Consider the following 20,035-nt stretch of genomic DNA (forward strand, 5'->3'; position numbering starts at 1 on the left):
GATCTATTAGGGGTTGATCTCTTTGGTTATGCACGCGATCTCCAGCAGATGGCGTTAAAAATGTAATGCTTTTTCTATAGAAAAATTCTTTTCCAAAAATTCTCGAAAACGGAACCAAATAGTTTTTGCTTTAGAATTCTATTTAATTCTATTAACGTATGGCTCAGAATTTTGACAATAGAATTCGTTAATTTTCAATGATTTTAAAAATTCATAGAAAAATTAAAGAATTCCAGTTTGTAAATTCTGAATCGTACGATAACAGAAGAATTGAATAGAATTCTAACGCAAAATTCTGTTTTATTTTTCTATCTGCTTCCGTTTTCGAGATTTTTTGGGAAAGGAATTTTGCGTTAGAATTCTATTCAATTCTATCTATCTATCGAACACCACGTACAGTACGTATCTTACAAAGTCAATTATTTTGCAGGAAATCCTTTTTGAAACGATTCTAAATTAAATTCACATTTTTTAAAAATAATAAAATTTCTGACTCGAGAATCGTATTTTATTCCGACTTGAACACCTCTTTAAATACCCACTTTGTAATGACGACCACTTTAAATTATGGGTACTAATGTCGACGAGTGATTAATTTAAAAATCAATAAGCGTAGGATAATAATAAGCACGATAAACAATTTAAATGACGCAAGTTATGTTATTTTAATGTCAAATCAATAATTGCGAACAATGAAAACGTTTTCTTTTACTCATTAAAATTTGAAATCGGAATGAAAGAAATTTAACGCATTCACAATTTCTCTTACAGTTTTATTACCAAATGATTATTTAAATTTCTGTATTTTAGTATTTAAAAATATTAATTTAAATATTATTAAGATAAATATAATTGTAATATTAATTTAAAATCCAGTAATTAATAATAAGCTATAAAATAATAATGTAAAAGTTCTTTTACGCTATCTAAATGTAATTTCCAATCGATTAAATATAAAATAGACTTAAAAATTATTATGAAATTTTATAAATAAATAAAAATAATAATCTTTTTATTTATTAATTAATTTTCCCTTTAAAACTAATAAGTTTTAAATTATCCAACCAACATTTAGAGATAAATCTATTGTAATTTGATGCATAAACTTTAAATATTGAGAACTATTTACATACATTTAACATAACTTTAGAATTGATTATCATTTAATAAATTATTCTACTAAATATGTACGAAGAATGTCAAATTAATTTGACGGGATACGGCAACACAACACTTGGGCGATCTGCTAAAGGGAAGACTTTCTATGGGAAACTGACCTCTATTTAGGTGTTAGCACGTGAAGAAAACCCGTAAAATGTCAGTCTGTTGGTCTAACACGAACTCGCGACCCTACTATCAAATATTTAGGTTTTATCCACTCAGCCGCTGATGAGAGAAGTCAGTAAACTTTCTGGAAGTGTTAAATATGATGAAAGTTATACCTGTAGTAAATAACAACGGTGTAATTTCAATACATTGTTGATAAAGTTTATCTATATTTTTTATTACAATATCACTTTTCTTTTCGTTCTTTTTACTAAGTTTTCGGTCTTCTTTTCCTTCTCCTTCCCTTACTTTTTCTTCCATTGCAAATTTATGAAAGTTAAAACGTTAATTAAAAAATTATATTACTATTGAAAGAAATAGTGGATATATTTTGCTGAAATATTACTGGAATTTATTATCAATCCAATTGAGAAAAAAGTCTTTTAAGCTTGGGCAAAGCTTTTCTCATACATTCAGGAACAGTAATTGATATATTTCATATTAATAATTTTAATTAATATGAAGTAATCAATTTGGAATGTTAAAATGTTTCATTTTAACTATAAAGGTATACAAATTCATAAAACAAGTTATATTTTTCTATCTTAAAACCTCTAAATCTGTTAGTCGTGTTAGTCAAATAGTTGGTCGTGCGTCCGTGCCTCGCCAACGTGGCGTTTATCGGGTTTTCTTTACGTTAGTAATGGGCGTATTCAAAATCTCACGCGCAGCCAGCAACTCTCAGCGCTTCTGTTCAAAATCTTAGCCAACTTCCTGTTGCTGCCAGCGCGCTGCCTGCAAACTGCAAGCGTCTTTGTCAGTGCTTGATACATCAGCAAACAAGATGGCAGCCAATACCTAAATAGGGGCAAGTTTTCCGTAGAAAATCCTCCCTCGCCAGATCGCCCATGTACCACGTTACCGTGTATCCTACAAATAAAAGAAAACAAACTGAACAGAACTTATACGTAAGTTATACACATATTTCAGAATGAAAAGATATTTTTGTTTCGTTATATTTTATTTATTTATTTTTTAATCTTTGCTTAAAGGGAGAAGCATATGTCCTTTCTGCTCCTCCCTGATTGTACAGTACTTGTTGAAGTACTATAGTGTACAGTAACGTTTAGGTAAAGAGTTTAACTAAAATTCTACCTCTTCAAATTGTCTAGAGTCGGACAACACTTTCTATTCCAAGATTTATGAGAACATTTTTTAAAATAAAATTATAAATATTGTCGAATATTGTGCGTGGGAACGTCGCGATAGAATTAATAAGTCGAGAGGTTATCAGCCGAAAGTTAATTACTAAAACCCGAGTTCAAACTCATCATCTCTTTTGGAAAGATATGGTGAGTTTGAACCACAAGTTGATGCTCAAGATCTTGATTCCTACAAAGACATCGAAGATGACAAGAATGTTAACGTAATAAACTAATTGGAAGACGCTAAATCGCGTTAACTATGAAAACATTAATTATTTCAAATGCTGTAGCTTCAACCCAGTCAATAAACATTTTTGATCGTTTGGAAATGTCCGAGAAATTAAAGTATTTCTTTCAATTTTTACTCACTCGTCTCCTGTTGTAAGGTCTCCAAAATAACCTTGTCTCGAAAAAACCACGAAGGAGAGTACGGTACGTTTTAAAAAAAATAAACCCCGGGATTTAATCGACAAAGTATGATATATTAACGAATATAAGAACTTTTAATGAAAAAAATATAAAAACTGAAAAACTTATGGAGCATTTCTTAGTACACAGCATACATCTTTAATTAGTAACAAATGAAATTATTCTTTACGTATACGGTATATCTTATCTAAATTTTAAGATTTCGGTTAAAGACTTGATGCATATTATTTTGAAACTGAATGGTACACGGATAAAGTTCGTAATATTGATTAGAAAATTGTAAAATTGCAAATACATCATATGTTCCTCATAAAGTTCATAAACTTCTAAATCTAGTTATGTAAAATAGCAGTAAATGTTAAAAATCTTTTACATCTTTACAATAATTTACAATAACATCTAAAGGAATAGTTTTGCTCTACATGAGACTATCCACTCAGAGATCTGGCAATTTTCAATCAAAGATCTCGAGATACTGTATATCAGAGAATGAAATTGGAACAGATATCAGTTCGAGCAACAGAGAAAATAAAACTTTTTCTTTTTTAATAAAATACGTGAAAACTGAATTGTCACCTGTGACATTCCAGTCACGAATCAAATTTTACATTTAAAAAATATGAGAAAAAATAACTTCTTTATACGGTTTTTTCGACTTTTTAAATGTTAACAAGAATAAAATGCTATATAAATTTAGTTTAAAGTAATACATTTTTATTTATATTATTATATTATTATTAATAAATTTTTCTTAGGGTATGGGTGCTCCATTATGGCGCACCAAATTTTGACCACTATTTTGATCAACTTCCAAGTTTTTTTTTTTTCTAACAAGTGACTAAACTATCATCTAAAGCTTAGTCATTTCTTGGTGGAAAAAAAACTAAGCCATAATGAGAACCAATACGATGAGGAAATAATGGGGCAATAATGAAGCCCTCACCTTAATTATCTTAATTTAAAGGTTCTGTTTATTATAAATTTATTAGAGAGAAAATCTAAATGATTCAATCCAGCAGCACAATTCGATTATTAGAAATTTCTAATATATCTTCGAGTACGTTGCAGTGATTGAACTTAATTAAGTTCACTACAGAAGAAAGATTGTCGTTTCCACGCTAATGCACTTGAACTCCTCTCAGACAATAACTTTCATTCTCAATTTCTACTTGTTTGACCTTTCTACAACTTGCACTTCAGTAACAACTTGACGTTAATATAACTTTTCTAATTCATTTTTAATTCGTGAAACATAACACGATGTCTCTTGTAATTTGATAATTACGTAAAAATGCAAATTACAACTTGTTGCGTAATAATCTCTCTCATATTGTCACGAACAAAGTGATGCGTGTCGGATTCTCTCCTTGATATCCGCCATGTTTTAATCTGCAAATTATGTATAATTTAATTGTCGTACTTTTTAGGTCGAGTGCAAGAGTGTATGTAAAATTTTCTTAATGACTTAAATTCTTTGAATGTATTATGGAAGTCACGCAAAAACCATTCCTGGAATTTTATTTATTCAAATTATCAAGAACATTCTTAAAATCTATTTACAGCGCTCCTTAAAAAGATGCCCTATAACATATTAACTTCAACACTGAATTAATTGTCAACGATATTTGCAAATAAAAATAATTTAAAATACTTGAAATTACTTCTATTTTTTTTTTATTCTAGAAACTGTCCTCTGACTATTGTTTGGGTTTGGGTGGGATAAGGCAACGAAAAAACGGCCGCTCTGCCTCAAAAGGGAATGAATGCCTCTCGATAGGACTTTCTACGAGAAACTGGCTCCTATTTAGATGTTGGACACGGAAAACTTCACCTAGCCAGTTTATTGGTGAGGTGCAAACCCACAACTTTATCAGAGTTTCAGTGGTTTTATCCACTGGACAAATGATGGCAATAATTTTCTATAAAAATCAGACTTAAACAGAACAAAGTTGATTCAAAACTTTCCGTTCTCACAGATTTATCATTTATACAAATAATTCAAAAGAAATAAAACTAATTCAAGTTAAATTACGAATCTAACAAACTTTTTAAGATGATTCGATTTAAATTGTTTTTTTTTTAAATTAATAATTTCATTTAAAGAATGAGAACATAAAATTGAATTTTAACATATTTTATTCAAGAAAAAAAATTAAGCTATTTTATCAAGACAAAAATATAGAAATTCAATTATAAAATATGAAAAAAATTTATTGAATTTTCCTGAAAACTATCCTTAATTGAAATTCGAAATTTAATATATGCACATCAGGAGCCAGATTTAAGATATGCACATCATTGATTACGTGTACGGTTTAAGGGAGGGAAGAGTTCGAGAAAAGTATATATCATCGCACACGATAGGGAGGGGGAGGGACGAGGCAGTGTCTACGTGAACTTTAGTGGTATTAATGGCATACGAATTTGTTCTTATAAGCCTACTTACTTGTCATGTGAATAAACAATCAGTTAGAAAACATTTGCAGAACTTTAAAAAGTCATTTCCTCAAATCTCAGGGGGTCCATGAACTATTGTGCACGTAATTAAATGGGAGGGAGTTTGCCAAACGTACATCATTGTACACGACAAGGAGAAAAATAATCAAGTAGTAGAAACTGTACAGGTAATGAAGAGACGATCCCTAAGACAATTATTAATTTTCATTGAGAATAAATTAATGATTAAACATTATTATTATTATTAATTAAAATTATTAATCATTTCTATTCAAATAATTAAGCTTTTAAGCAAATTAAAAACTAGAAAAGTTTCTCTATTCCAGCGGTTCTCAATCTTTTTCGCTCGCATACCCTCTAGGCCTTGTATGATACTTGTAGCACTAACCGATCCTTCTCTCGTATCCCTAGAGTACGCGTATCACCGGTTGAGAACTACTGCTCTATACAAATTTTTAGCATTAAAAATAGTCCCACGAAATTAATCATTTCTGACATCACAAATAAATCTTGATATATTTTAATCTGTTTCCATTAATGGAAGCTACTGATAATCAAATTTCCTGAACAATTTTCTTCATTAATTTCTAAGAAATTTGCCCATCCTTATTATATATTCAACGTCATCTATCAATAAAATTTACTGATAAATATTTATCTCATAACAATGTATTTTAATGGTTCCAAACCAAGTAAAAGTCATTTCTATCTCTTGTGATAGAAGATAGAATAAACCGCAACGAGACTGTATAACCCGCAACTTTACATACAAATAAAAAAGAATAACAGCTTGTTCACAGTAAGATCCTATCACATGCAGCAGATCTGTCGAATTGAATACGTGTATAGAAATCGAATGCGGATATTATTAACAATACAGAAGTATTTTCAGTTCAATAAATACACAAAACACGGTTCTTCAACATCGTGAATAGGTTTGCCATCCATTTTAAAAAGTATTAATAGAACGTTAGACGTTTATACTTAGTTTTAAAGCATTTTTGGCAATAAAATGCTATCATTATAAGAAAAAATTTAAACTTCTTTTTCTAATTTTAAGTTTTAATTATCTCAATTTATTACTGTATATGAAATCTGATTATCTAAATTCTTTCCTGTATCCTTTATAAAGAGGACGTTGTTTTATCTTATTTCCAGGAAAATTTTGTAAAATATTAATGAGATAATGTCGCACTAATTTAGAAATTTCTTTTGAAATCTAATCATTGCTTTATTATAAAAAATGCGATTTCATCGGAGATAAAACTGCGGATTTGACATTTTTTTTTCCCCTTTAACAGATGTATTTAATTAACTTGAAAGCGTATTTTGCTGGTTTTGAAACTCGTTGTTACGTATTTAAATAATAAATTGATGAATACTTTAACACCCGAATATATCTTTATATTTGTTATAAATCGGCAGCTGTCCTAAGCGTGAATAAAATGCCAAAATTTGAAAAATAGTGACGTAAATAACGACTCTACGAAGTAATTATTAAAAAATTAGAACTTTATCATGTAAAATTAATAAATTACCCTATTTATAAATTAAAATTTAATTTTTTATATATCGATAGCACAAGGAGTGCCAACAATTCGTTTAGATTTCGGTGACAATTCTTAGAATCAGCATTGCATAAATCTAATAGAAAATTTTAAATGTATGTATATGTGTGTGTGTAGGCCAAGGTTTGTGCATTAGATAAGTGGTCTGAAGCTTAGAAGCTTAGAACCTCGCGTTACGAGTCTATAAGCTTAGAACCTCACAGTTTTACGTGTATCATTATATTGGTGGAAGAGTAAGGCCTGTTATTATGTTATAGCTTAGGGCCATAACAAGTCTAAGTCCAGACCTGTATATACCTGTATATTATTTTGGAAATGTAGGACTGCGATTCTACAGTTTCTTTATTAAGCCTAAACTATGATATAAATAATTTATGTTTTACTTACCCTAGACTATTGACGAAGAACTTCTCGGTGATATAATCCTTACAATTTGAATTCTCGAATGCTAAATAGAATTTGTAATCTCTTTCGAGCATATCAAAGCACTTTTTAGCGTCGAGTCGCGGACAATTGTAAGGCCCGCAAGAACCGTAAATATCCAATTTTATATGCTTTGCCAGTTCCATGGCATATTCTTTCCTGTGATTTTTTGTAGCACAATTCGAAACAAACCAGGCTACTTTTTTAGTTTTATTTGCGGCATAGTTGATCGGCTTAACAACAGATGGCGCTACAGAGTAAGGGACGTATTTCTCGTAAGGTGCTACGATATCGGAATCGTGCCTGTATGTTGCCGTCCAGTTGAAAACGTTCCTGAGATTTTTAAAGTCTTGCGTGTGCAGCGGGCATTCCAAAAGGAATAATATCCACACTTGCTCGGGAGATCTTTTGTGAAAGGGCCAAGTGAAGCTGTCCTTGAAAAAGACGGCATCCGCCTTTTCTGCAGAACTGACATGGGTCGTTAGTGAACAGGCGTTAACGGGGCATTTATCTCTCAAAAATACTTTTCTACCTAATGGCAAATCGCTCCAGCCGCCGCGTCCAAAATACAGTAAAATAGTCTTTATTTTTTCGGTAATATTCTCTCTGGGAACATACATTAACTGATTGACAATTCTATCTCCGGAATCTTCGTCCGGCCACAGTTTGGAGGGGTCGCAATTAATATCCACCCCCTTATCCGAGGATAAAAACCAAGGACGGAGCTTTCCATCTATTAGAGAGGATCGATACACGTCCCCGATCTCGTTATACTCTTCAAAGTTTTCGTTAGCGTAATTGACGAATGCTAGAAAGGTGCACACCATGATTAAGAGTACGGTGGCTACTACCCGCCTCTTCCGAAATCTAAGCATGTTTAGATTAAGACGACTTCATTTGTTGAATCTGAAAAATAGAAAATTACTGTAAAAATACAATCACTAACAAAGTAATGATACGGAAAAATAACGATAATTAAATAATTCGGTTGATTAAAGTAATAACCAAATAAACATCATAAATTAATATACAGTAACTGTAACTACGTAACTAGAAACGAAGTTTAAAGTCTGGACACTCTATTTTGTTATGCAAAACGTTGGAGAATGCAAAATAAACTACTGGGAGCTAAATCCCTCTGACACTCCTCTCGAAAGGATACCTGACTATAAACAATTTTAATGGTAGAAGAGATAATATATCTTAAAAAGCCATTCAAAAATTAAAAGCATTTAATGGAGTAAATCGACAATGGCACAAATTATGTTAACCGAGATAAAGAAAATACGAGGTGTTAAAGAAAGCACCTGAGTGGTCCCTTTTTTCCAGCCTCTTTCCCGTATCACATGATAAATGTGTTAAGTTTAATCCGCGATTGCGATGTAAGGACGCGGACACCATTGTAAACCCGCATAGCGATCTTACCTTTCGTTTTCACCTGGTGACGCAATGCAGAGTGAATCGACTGTTTGCAAGCGCAGCGCTTATCGGAATTCCTCAAAACGTCACAGACTAATGGAAGCGTCCCTCCCGAATCGAATAGTGTTTATGAAATAATCATTGGTCGTCGTCGTCTTCGTCCATGATGATTGTTTAGACTCGTCTTTCTCACTCGTCTGCCACCTTGGAACGATCCATTCCGTTCACCGATGGGGAGAATTCTGCAGGTAGATGGGCTCGACAGCCGCTAGGCAAAACAACCCGTCTTTAAGCCCTAACCCGCTTTCGCTTCGTTATGACTTGCTAAGTAAAAAATGGAGGCCAATTCCGCTTATTATTTCAAACCGGTTACCTGTGATGTCATTTCCTATTAAGCTATGTAACATTCGTGTCGATAATTTGTTTCCTTTGATTTTTCTAGCGTTAGACCATTTTTAATTATACCCAGTCATTTAAAATATTTATTTTAATATATATATATATTTTTATATAACAAAATATTTATGTCTTAGGATATCCTCTGCATCATATTAATCTATGCGGAAGCTCATAAAAAAGAATACGTCTGTTATATATATATATACATTACTTATATTCTATAAATACAGTATCATAACGCTCTGGGGAACCTGGGATCGATCATGGCAGGTAGAAAAGCCTCAGAATTTTTTTTTTTTTTTGGTGGTGGTCTATTCCGGATATGTCGGGCCTTGTCCCTCAACACCCAATCACTTCATTGTGGGCCTCGCCGACCCACGATGGCTCGAAAAAGATCCTCTTAGTGACCACTTGGAGAAAAGAATAAAAAATAATCCACTTTAAAGAACTAAATAAAATTTTAATTAAAAATTATCTTGTAGTTGCTTAAATATTAAGTTAATTTTCAAAAAACTAAAATTAAAATTAAGATAATCCACTTTTCAAATTAAATAAGATTTTTAATTAAAAATAGAATAATTTTTCTTTTTTAAATATTGAAGCCTTTATGAACAAATGATATTGACTAATAACAATATTATTAGTCAATATCAAGTTCAGTTAATTCCGTTCAAGGTTTGGAGGGAAGGAAGGCAACATATATATATATATATATATATATATATATATCTGCAAGAAAAACTGGAGATTTTGATATTTCCGTTTACTTTTCTAAAATTTAAATAAATATTTTTTAATTGGATTTTGCATTTTTGCCCTTTTCTAAAGCAAAGTATGTTAGTCCCTTTTCATAGATCGACTAAAATTCAGCTTACTCTAATAAAATATCAAACACGAATTTAACATTTAAGAAAAAAAAGAAAGAAAGAAACTTTGCATCGAATAATGAGGTTGAATAAAACAATAGAAAACAATTTACAATTTCATAAACGACAGAAAAGGATTGTTTCGTTGGAGCATAACAAGGATAGCGCAACGAGATGACACATTTAAATGTGTTAATTCATATGAAATTACTATTATTTAGAATTATGCAAAATAATATACTCACTGCAGGTTTTAGCATGGATCGATATAGTTTTGTAGTGTCAACTTAGCAATTCTTTTGGCCGTGACAGGTCAATAGGACGAAGGTAGCGATAGCATCGCATACAGAACGGTGAACAGAGGGAATTTCAAGGCCTAGCTGGAAGTAGTCATACAAGTGAAGGCGTCACACCATTACCTGCAGCACTACCTCTGGACACGAGTGCGCCTGACTGCAACAATTTGTATGGCATTTTCCTCATATTGAAAAATCATATTAAAACGATAACGCGGCCTCGTTATATTTGTCTTAATACTTCTAAAGCAAGATATGATGAATAAGCAAAATTTTGTCAAGTTAACAAGCGTGACGGTATAAAAAATTTTTTTATAAATGTCATAATTTTGATTAGAAAAACTGTAAAATTCACAAGCAAGTAGATATATTAAATAAATTGGGCAATATCTATATTTTATCTTTGTTAAACATACGAAGCAGATGGTATGCGTATCGCCATCTGTTTGTATAATGAAAATTACATATAATCAATAAAAAAAAATATCGATAGGTTTACGATAGTACGTTCATTTTATAGGTTTTCGTTAATTGCTAACAGTTTAAAATTAACTTTAAATCGTTTTAAATTGAGTAACAAGTTTAACTATTTAACGGCAATTAAAATTTAAAAGATTGTAATTAATTTATATCTATTATTATTGTTGTAAATACGGTATTAATTCTGCATTCGGATGAACATACTGAAGCGACAGGCATCTATTTGTATGTATCTATTTGAATATGTAATAAATAAAGCTATTTATAGTGAATTATTTATAGTTTTAAACAGAAACTGGAATTTCTTAAGGGTATAAATACATTTTGAATATATTAGACAACATACATTTTGTCAAAATATTGAATTAAATTATTATAAATATATGTTATTATACAAGTGCGAAACATGAAAGAATTACTCAATATTTTAAGTAACTTAATGCAAGTGTTTCGTTATCCTTACTAAATACTTGCATACATTTACACGTTTGTGTAAAATAATTACAAACGTATTCTAGAAACACTTAAATGTATATGCGAGTTTTTAAAGAGGCGAAATTCTCGGGATTGTAAAGGAAGAGAAACAATTTAGTTTATGAATAATTTTAATTAAATTCTTTTATTGGCATTTAAATGTTTCGTTTTTAAACTAAATTTTTACAAGGACGAATTATTTTGAAAAGGGAAAGGATTTCATAGTAATTGAGATGGAACAGACGTCAATAACAACAAAGCACGAAAACAATCGATTATCCAATGTCGTATGCCCTTTTGCAAAGAGGAAAACACATTCAAAAACTATGAAAACAGCAATAAATGCGTTACATCCGGATCTATTATAAATGCTCAGTTCACTACATTGTCAAATTATCGAATTCCATTATTCGTAGACACTTCGAATTATATAGAAATGTATTGTCTATAGGTCTCTATATATTGTCCGTATACATGGCTGGACTTGTTGTGACCCTATTATATAATATATAGTATAATAGGCTCTTAACTCTCCACCAAATAATGATAAATTAAAAATGTGATACCTAAGCTATACTGCTTGATTTGCATTTAAGCTAAACAAGCTAAATAGCTTAAATGCAAATCAAGCGTATGGACGTTATTTGTAAGTTTTTTGTATGAAATTTTGTCGGGAAAATAGACTGTTTAGAGGTGGCCTTTATCAGAGGTTCAACTGTAACACAAATCTAATTCGTGGGCATATTATCCAATTAATTACTGAATATTTATTATTAGAATTGTACGTAAGAATTATTCAAATAATTATCATTTTTACATTAGATTTTAAAACAATTTGAGTAATTTTACAGCGTTATTTAGAAGTTAAATGGATAAAACCTTTAAATTTAAAGTAATGTTTAAATATAATTTAAAAAAAAAAAGTCGAAAATAACAGTGAAACGTGTCCCTTTGATATTTAAACACCTTTGATATTTAAAGGTGATGGTGTGTTTTAAAATTAATGTCAATACATATAATACGATAACGAGAAAAACTCACGCTACGAATCAATATTCGGATTTTATGACTAAATTCACGTACATTGCCTTAAATTTTTTATAAATTATAATTTTTAAATATTCAAATATTAATGTTAAAATCGTTATAAAACTTTTAATTATATAAAATGTATATTCAAATTATCATAAAAAAGGTTAAATTATTAAAATATGTATATATTTTCTTAAATTAATAGCGTAAAATATGATATATAGTGTATTTTTATGAGAATATGTACAGTACATATATATTGTGAGAAAGGCACTTTTCTCACACATAAATGCATTTTTCTCATATGTACAAAGCCTTTTTTTGTTTTTGTGATTTTAGTGGTATAGTTATATACAGTCAAACCTATAAACAACGAAAACATAAAAATATTGCCGTTGTTTGGAGGTTATTTTGTATGCATTTTTGTTCGATGCTTCCGCTATTTGAGGTGGTCGTTATTACATGTTCGACTGTTAATTAAAAATTTATAAAAAAAATCAAAATATTTATTTAAACAGTTCTGCATTTAATTCATATGACTGTATTGACCTGTTTACATATATATTATTGTATTGATCAAAACAATACATCTACTTGTAGAGATAATAGAGGCGAGTGCTTCTAAAACGTTTTCTATCTCTCAATAAATTGTCAACAAAAATTCAGGCCGCCGAAGACTGCTTTTAAATAAATGAAAATAATGATCGAGACCAGTAAATACAGTATAACCCCTTCTTTCGACCACAATAGTTCCGAGCAATAGTGATCTTTATAAGAGATGATAGCTTTGAAGGAATAGTTTTTAGAGGGGTTACACTATATAGAAAAATGTTAATATAAAACTTTTTATTTTATTAATGTTTTTGATTTAATTTACATATAATCACTTAAATTGAATGAGAAATTGTTGAAAATCTGGCTGTTTCTATGCATCAGTAGCGTAACTAGGAGGAGCTCAGGAGTGCGGCTTATCTTTGTAAATAAATAAATTCAGAAAAATTAGGAATAGATATTATATGTACAGGTATATGTGTGCCTTTACATACAATATCTAACACTTTATTTACTTTTTATTCACAGCGCTAGAGGATTCATCCACAGTGTCACAGGGGTGAATGTATGTTTGCACTCTGCTCCTCTAATATCAGTTCTAGTTAAGCTATTGCTATAGATAGAAACAAAAGAAAGTAATACTCTATAGTCTAATAAATCAAGAGGTCTTCGGGATAATAATTAAATACAATAAAACCTCTACTTTGGTAGAGGTTTTATTGTATTTAATTACCACCAATTACCTGCGACCACCAATGGTTCTGATTAACATTGGTCTTCATGAAGGGTGGTCTTTTAGAGGGGTTTCGCTGTATTTATAATCTTTTTTATTTATTTATGTATGCAACTAGATTCATTTACTAACCACTAAACGAGAACCTCACTAGAAATATCTTTTAAACGTTAACCATTAGAATATTATCAAGCAGAATGAGATGACTCACAGGATATCCCCTGCACACTCTCCCCTCCCTAATTTCGATTACTTAGTCCCATAATTCGATCAACGAGGGAGTGATAAGTACTGTACGTGAAAACTTTGAAAACATTAAAAAATATAGCTATTTTCTAAAATAACTTTTTATTTGTTAACGCTTTAGCCTTATAGTTTTTAACGCTTTAAGATAGGTTTATATATATATATATATAACGTTATATGGTTTTTAGAAATGGCATCATTAAAGATTTCGATTGTATGTTTTCTAAACAAAATATCAGTCTTTTTGTAAACGAGAAGCTACCAAATACATACAAAAAACTGTATAGAAAATTTAATGTTTTTTAAAATATCGAACCCGGACTCTTTTGATGTCGAGCGTAAAAATCATTCTACTATCTCCAGTCATTAAGGTCAAAAAAGATGGGAAAGTTCGTCGAACTTTTTCATTTTTTTCCCTCTTCATTTTCTATTTAATTTTGTATGATAACTTTGAAAAATGTTAATAAACTCTAAAAGTTGATTAGAAAACGTTCAAAAAGAAAAAAAGTCAGAAATAATCTAGATGCTTTTCAGATATGACAGAAAAAATTTAGAAATTAATAAAAATTCCACATAAAATTTAAAAAATTTAAATAAAGTTCTTAATAATTGCACCTCGTAATCTATTTAATTAAATAATTTTAAAAATTTGCTAAGAATAAAAATCAATATATTATAAAAATAGCTTTTTTTTTTTACCTAAGAAAGCTATTTTTGTATTTATCAAACGTTTATCTAAATAGACAAAATTCTATCAAATACAGTCGAACTCCCCAATAACGGACACCTCTAAACGGCGGCTAATTTTCAGGAACGTACTTTTTAAAATCAAAACTGCATACAAAATACTCTAAACTCCCAATAGTGGCCATTTTTTACATTCCCGTTAGTGGCCGTTGTTCACAGGTTTGACTGTGTATAATAATTACTCATTAAAATGTTCCTAGTTTGAAAACCGGGCAGCGGCTAAATAATTTATGAAAAATAAAAGTTTATATGACAAAGAACTCATATTTTATGGGGGGTAATGACCTAACATCGTTGATAAAAAAAAACTCGTTGGAAACGGAATCAAGATTTTCTGAAAATATGAAGATAGCATTATCGATAGACTATTTTAAGAGATTGATATAATTGGCTTTAAGTGCATCAACTTCTTTGCTGTAGGGAGGGTCAGAATTCGATTCTTTGTATGTCGTGTCGTCGGCAAGTACAGCACATTAAAGAATTTCCCTAAAGAATGAAAGAACCAAAGAAAATCATAGAAACCAATTTTTTAGATAGCAAAATACGTGAACTTTCTGAAGATTTAATTTGTAAGCTTGTTAATAATATATAAATATATGACCTTTAATAACGGCCACCTTCCGACAACGAAGGGAATTTTGTTTTTCAGAAACTATTGTTTTTAAATTCCATAGAAAAAAGTTCCAAACAACGATCACCTCTAAACGGCGGCCAATTTTTTAGAAAGTTTGCTATTGAATTGCATACTAAATAACCATTAAACAACGGCTATTTTTTATATTTCCTTCATTCACCGTTGTTCAGAGGTACAAAGTATAAAGTAAATCTAAATTTATATTAAATATTACAAAAACTTTATTTATATTAAATAAACATTGAGTCATTTTATTACTTATTTTTAATTAAAAATTAAATTTCTCTTCGGTTGAGTAATTTTAATGAAATTATATTTCAATGCATAATTATTGATAATCCGATTTCTAGCATTTCTGTACGAATGCAAATAACTCAATACATATAACTTACAGTTAAACCTCTGAACAACGGCCTTTGACGGGAATATAAAAAATGTTCGTTATTGTTTAGATGTAGACATAGTTTGAAGGTTATTTTGTCTGCATTTTTATTTAAAAAACTTCCCGAGAATTTGGTCGTTGTTTAGAGGTAATAACTATTAGAGATTCGATTATATTTTATTATAGTTGTTATTAGCCTATATCGATCGAACCTCCAATAAAGATCATCTCCCAACAACGTCACCTCTAAACGGCGGTCATTTTTTAGAAACGTTTCTCTTTAATTCATATAAAATAACTTCCAAACAACAGCCAATTATTATGTTTCCTTCAGTGGCCGTTGTTTACAGGTTTGACCATATTAATAAAGATATAAATTAATATATAAATATTGTAATAACATTGTAATAACCTGTGATATATACGAAATATTTCATTATTATATTATTAATTCATATACGCCAATATATATATATAAAGAAAGTTTGTTTGTCTGTTCTTTCGTTTTGTTTTTTATGCATTCGGAAAAGGTAAGGGCAATGCAACCAAACTCTTCAAAAATCATTTCATCCAGGGAAGGTCAACGACTACTGTTTGTCCGAAAAAAATAGGTTTTCCCGTCCACAACAGGTCGACCCAAGTATCTGATGAATAAAATTCTTGCATTCTGCATTACTGAACATCGCAGTGAGAGCAAGTATAGATCGTGTATTAATACAATATCTAGAAGTTTTCGGGGATTACTTTACATTGTAATTCCTAGATCAAACTTATACCAAGATTTTATAGATGTAGTATCAAATTTTCCCCCAGTTACGCCACTAGTTTAGCATACAACTGAAACTATTATATTCTTACTTTTTGTTAAAGGAAAAAAATTATAAAAATTCGAAAATAAAGAATAATTTAATCAATACACTGCAATATAAAGCTTAAGTTTGTAAGGAGAACAATACCAAAAAAAAAAACTTTTAAATTAAGTAACGTAAAAAGATGCTAATGGCTAGCAGTAGAGTAATCAGAGGAGCTCGGGTTCCCCCTAACTTTGTAAATAAATAAATGAAGAAAAACCGAAATAATTACAGGAAATCGATTTGAATGTGACAAACGCACTACACACATAATATAAATGTAGGCCTATATACTATAGCCACAGCGCTAATGATGTGGATGTGCAGACTATATCCAGGTTTACCTACAACTAAATACAGTAATACATCATATTATTTCATCAGTAATAATATTTTATAATTGCTATCTAACACTTGAGTACAGTTTAAGGTCTACTTCTTAAATATGTTTTTGTTACACAACACGATTAATTATAATTTATTATAAATGATTTTTTAAATATATATATATATATAGCCTATATCTTAAAGTATAATATGAAAAGTTCACTTGCTTCTACGTTTGATTAAGAGCTTTTCGAAAATGGTAAATGCTTTACTTTTCAAGTTCACGATCACGTAACATAACGTGAAGCGAATTAATGATAAGGTTAATAAAAAATGTTACTAATTAAATTTATAATTTTTATGTACGATACTTAACGCTTGAAGCAATCTGGCATAACATATGAGTAAGAGCGTCACATTGTACATGCAACACTTTTTAAATCTTACGAAATTTTATTGCATCAAGAGATATATTGAAACTCTAGATTAAAATCAATTTTAGCGAAGTATATGTGTTCGATAACCCACTATTTAAATTTAAATTTTAAAAAGCATTATTATTAAAATGATAAATTTAAAATTACGTATGGAAGATGCTCAGCAAACTAGTTTCTAGAAAAAGTATTACAGATGCTTTAAAAAAAAAATGAAAGTGTGAAGTGCGTAAAATAAAACTAAACCTCGGCATAACGCCTCTTAAATAGCCCTACACTCAGAGCGTGCCCACTATTGGAAGAGTGGGTAAAACTACTGATATTTGGAAGCGGATTCGCGCTTAACCAACAACGATGCGAGGCACGAATTTTGCCGGGTTTTCTTCACGTCTAACAACTAAAAAGGGAAATACCAGTTTCCCGTAGAAGCTGGTCTTTCTACGGGAGGCATATCCCCTTTGGCAGCATGCGTTGCCGTATGACGTATGTCTCCTAAATAGCGCCAATCGTAAAGTGCCAATGAATATTTGTATTCAACTTTTCCATAGATATTAAATAAAGAGAACCCTTCTATGTCTGTGAATTGATAAATGTATGATTTTTATTCGCAAACGACATATCACAGAATCACGTAACCAAAACTCTCAGACTCTATTTCCTACATAGACCTCATTTCTGATTGACTGAGGTACTTCACTTTAGCTCAACATTCGATTTAGTGCCAATTTGAAAGAAACAAGTGGCGTCAAATCGAAATTTTATTCGTAGATTTGATAAAATTGGATTGGATTGACGAATTAAGGAAACGTAACAAATAGGCGATGGTTTCTTCAAGAAACTTGTCCCTATTTAGAAGTCAGACACGTGATGAAAACCTGGAAATTATACGTAGCCAATCCGTTCGTCAAGAGAAAACTCGCGACCAACTATTAATATTTAATGGTTTTATTCACTCGGTCACTGGTGAGCACGATAAAATAAAATAAAATAAACGAGTAATTATTTATTGTGAAATCTTCACAACGCCGGGCTGCAGTTTTTAATCATATATAATTAAATAAATTTATTTAATTTAAAATATATGCTCTCCACCTCAAATTAGTAGTCTTGCCCCTATACATAATATTTTTCCTGTTAGCAACAGAGTAGTGCCGGTCATCTATCTAACTCCTTTCAAGGGAAAATTTTGAATTGAAATAATGTCACTTTCAGTTTAAACTGGAAGTTTTTACAGTACATACTCAATCGGCGCCTCTAGCCCCTAAGTTTTTCTAGTCTCAAATTTCATCTATCTAACTCTATTCTAGAGATTAAGAGAGGACGGACGGACGGACGGACGAACGAACGACAGTAGAAATTTATAGGTGTACAATTTTTTCAAATTGCAGCCCACTAACTTAATTAACGTAACATTTTTGTGTAGATTTTAACAAATTAGGCTAATAAATAAAACTATTAAAGAATTTTAAAAAACCTAATAATGTAACGTTAAAGATTTTAATAAATCTTGTGATATTTTATAATATATTATTTATAAATCAGTTACACTCGAAGTTAAAACTTTAAAGAATTTTTTAGAGAAGTCTGTTAACTTTCCAGTACAAAGATGAAAATTAGTGTAATGACAAATCGAACAAGGTCAGTTGGAAGGGGGAAATGTATTTTTAAATCTCATTAAGTTAATTTTCCTTTCATAATTATATGAAAATAATGACTGTTTCCTTTTATTGTTGAAAGAAATAAGCAAAAAATCAATCTCTGTGCGATTTTCATTAAGAAAAAAAAACTGTCAGATAAATTGTTTAGAATGAAAAATTGGTAAATTTATTCTGAACCATTTACTACTGTTTTTTAGATGATATTTTATGTAAATATCTCTAAGAACATGTAAACAACTGCCATTAATGAGAAAATAAAAAATGGCCGTTGTTTAAAGTTTTTTGTTTTTTGTATATATTTCAAAAAAGTTTCTGGAAAAGTGGCCGTCCTTGTTGGGGCAGGGTCGTTCCTAATACATTTAAGCGCCCTGGGCTATCAATATTACGCGCCCATTTTTATTTTTTACATTATAATACTAATATAAATTAAAATAAAATTGAAAAGTAAATTCATTTACAACATAATAAAAGAGTAAAAAACAATTTTATCAGTAATAAATAAACAAAGAAGTCCACCTAACAAAGGTCCTAAGGCTTTGACGTCACCTCACAAATGTTACATCAAAGCCCTATTATCCCTATCAACCCTGTTAGCCTGATGGATGGCATTGGTTAGTTGAGTGGTAGCCATTATTGAAGATACAGCTGTATATTTATGTAGAGTATTTATTTCATTGGCAGAATGATTTGTGAAATTTCTGAATTGTCTAAATATTTTAAAATATTGAAATTTTCTTTCTAGTTTCAAAACAGTAAAATATTTCGTTGATATGTACTTTTAACTATGCTTAAGTAATAAAGTTTGTATCATAATTGTTCGATATAAGCTTTTAATCTGTTATCTATCTATTAATTAATTATTAATAACTATGAGCCCGCTGGGCTTATTGTTATGACTACAGATTTATCACACAGCTTTCCGATTTTTATTCATTAACGCATGCTATCTCGGAATGCATTTTGGCTTATTCAACAACCCTCTCATCATAATTTTAATGGAAAATTCTTTTCTAAAAATAAGAAATATTTATTCTACATGAGTTTCTTTAATATTAGCGGAAACAATTAATAATTATGTAATTTTTTTTTTACAACTCTTCTATCTTGAATAGTCTGTGTATTCGTGTAATGTGTCTCGATCAAACTATATACAGTCG

General features: G+C 30.2%; 1 protein-coding gene across 5 annotated transcripts in view; it reads right to left on the minus strand.

The window, feature by feature from the left end:
- The window catches only part of LOC136982859 (glycoprotein 3-alpha-L-fucosyltransferase A-like), a 46,009-nt gene that overhangs the window by 1,999 nt on the left and 23,975 nt on the right, over window positions 1–20,035 (minus strand). For 3 of the 5 annotated variants that reach the window (XM_067279403.1, XM_067279405.1, XM_067279406.1), the window contains exon 2: window positions 7,313–8,254. In XM_067279403.1, the coding sequence (XP_067135504.1) occupies window positions 7,313–8,223 (911 nt within the window). In that variant the 5' untranslated portion in view covers window positions 8,224–8,254. Of the gene's footprint in view, window positions 1–7,312; window positions 8,255–8,773; window positions 9,339–10,277; window positions 10,689–20,035 lie in introns of those variants that run through there. The other 2 variants (XM_067279404.1, XM_067279402.1) reach the window with 2 other exon arrangements.

The sequence above is a fragment of the Centruroides vittatus genome, unplaced genomic scaffold (genome assembly GCF_030686945.1).
Source record: "Centruroides vittatus isolate TY-2023 unplaced genomic scaffold, ASM3068694v2 contig_866, whole genome shotgun sequence".
Classification (NCBI taxonomy): domain Eukaryota; kingdom Metazoa; phylum Arthropoda; class Arachnida; order Scorpiones; family Buthidae; genus Centruroides; species Centruroides vittatus.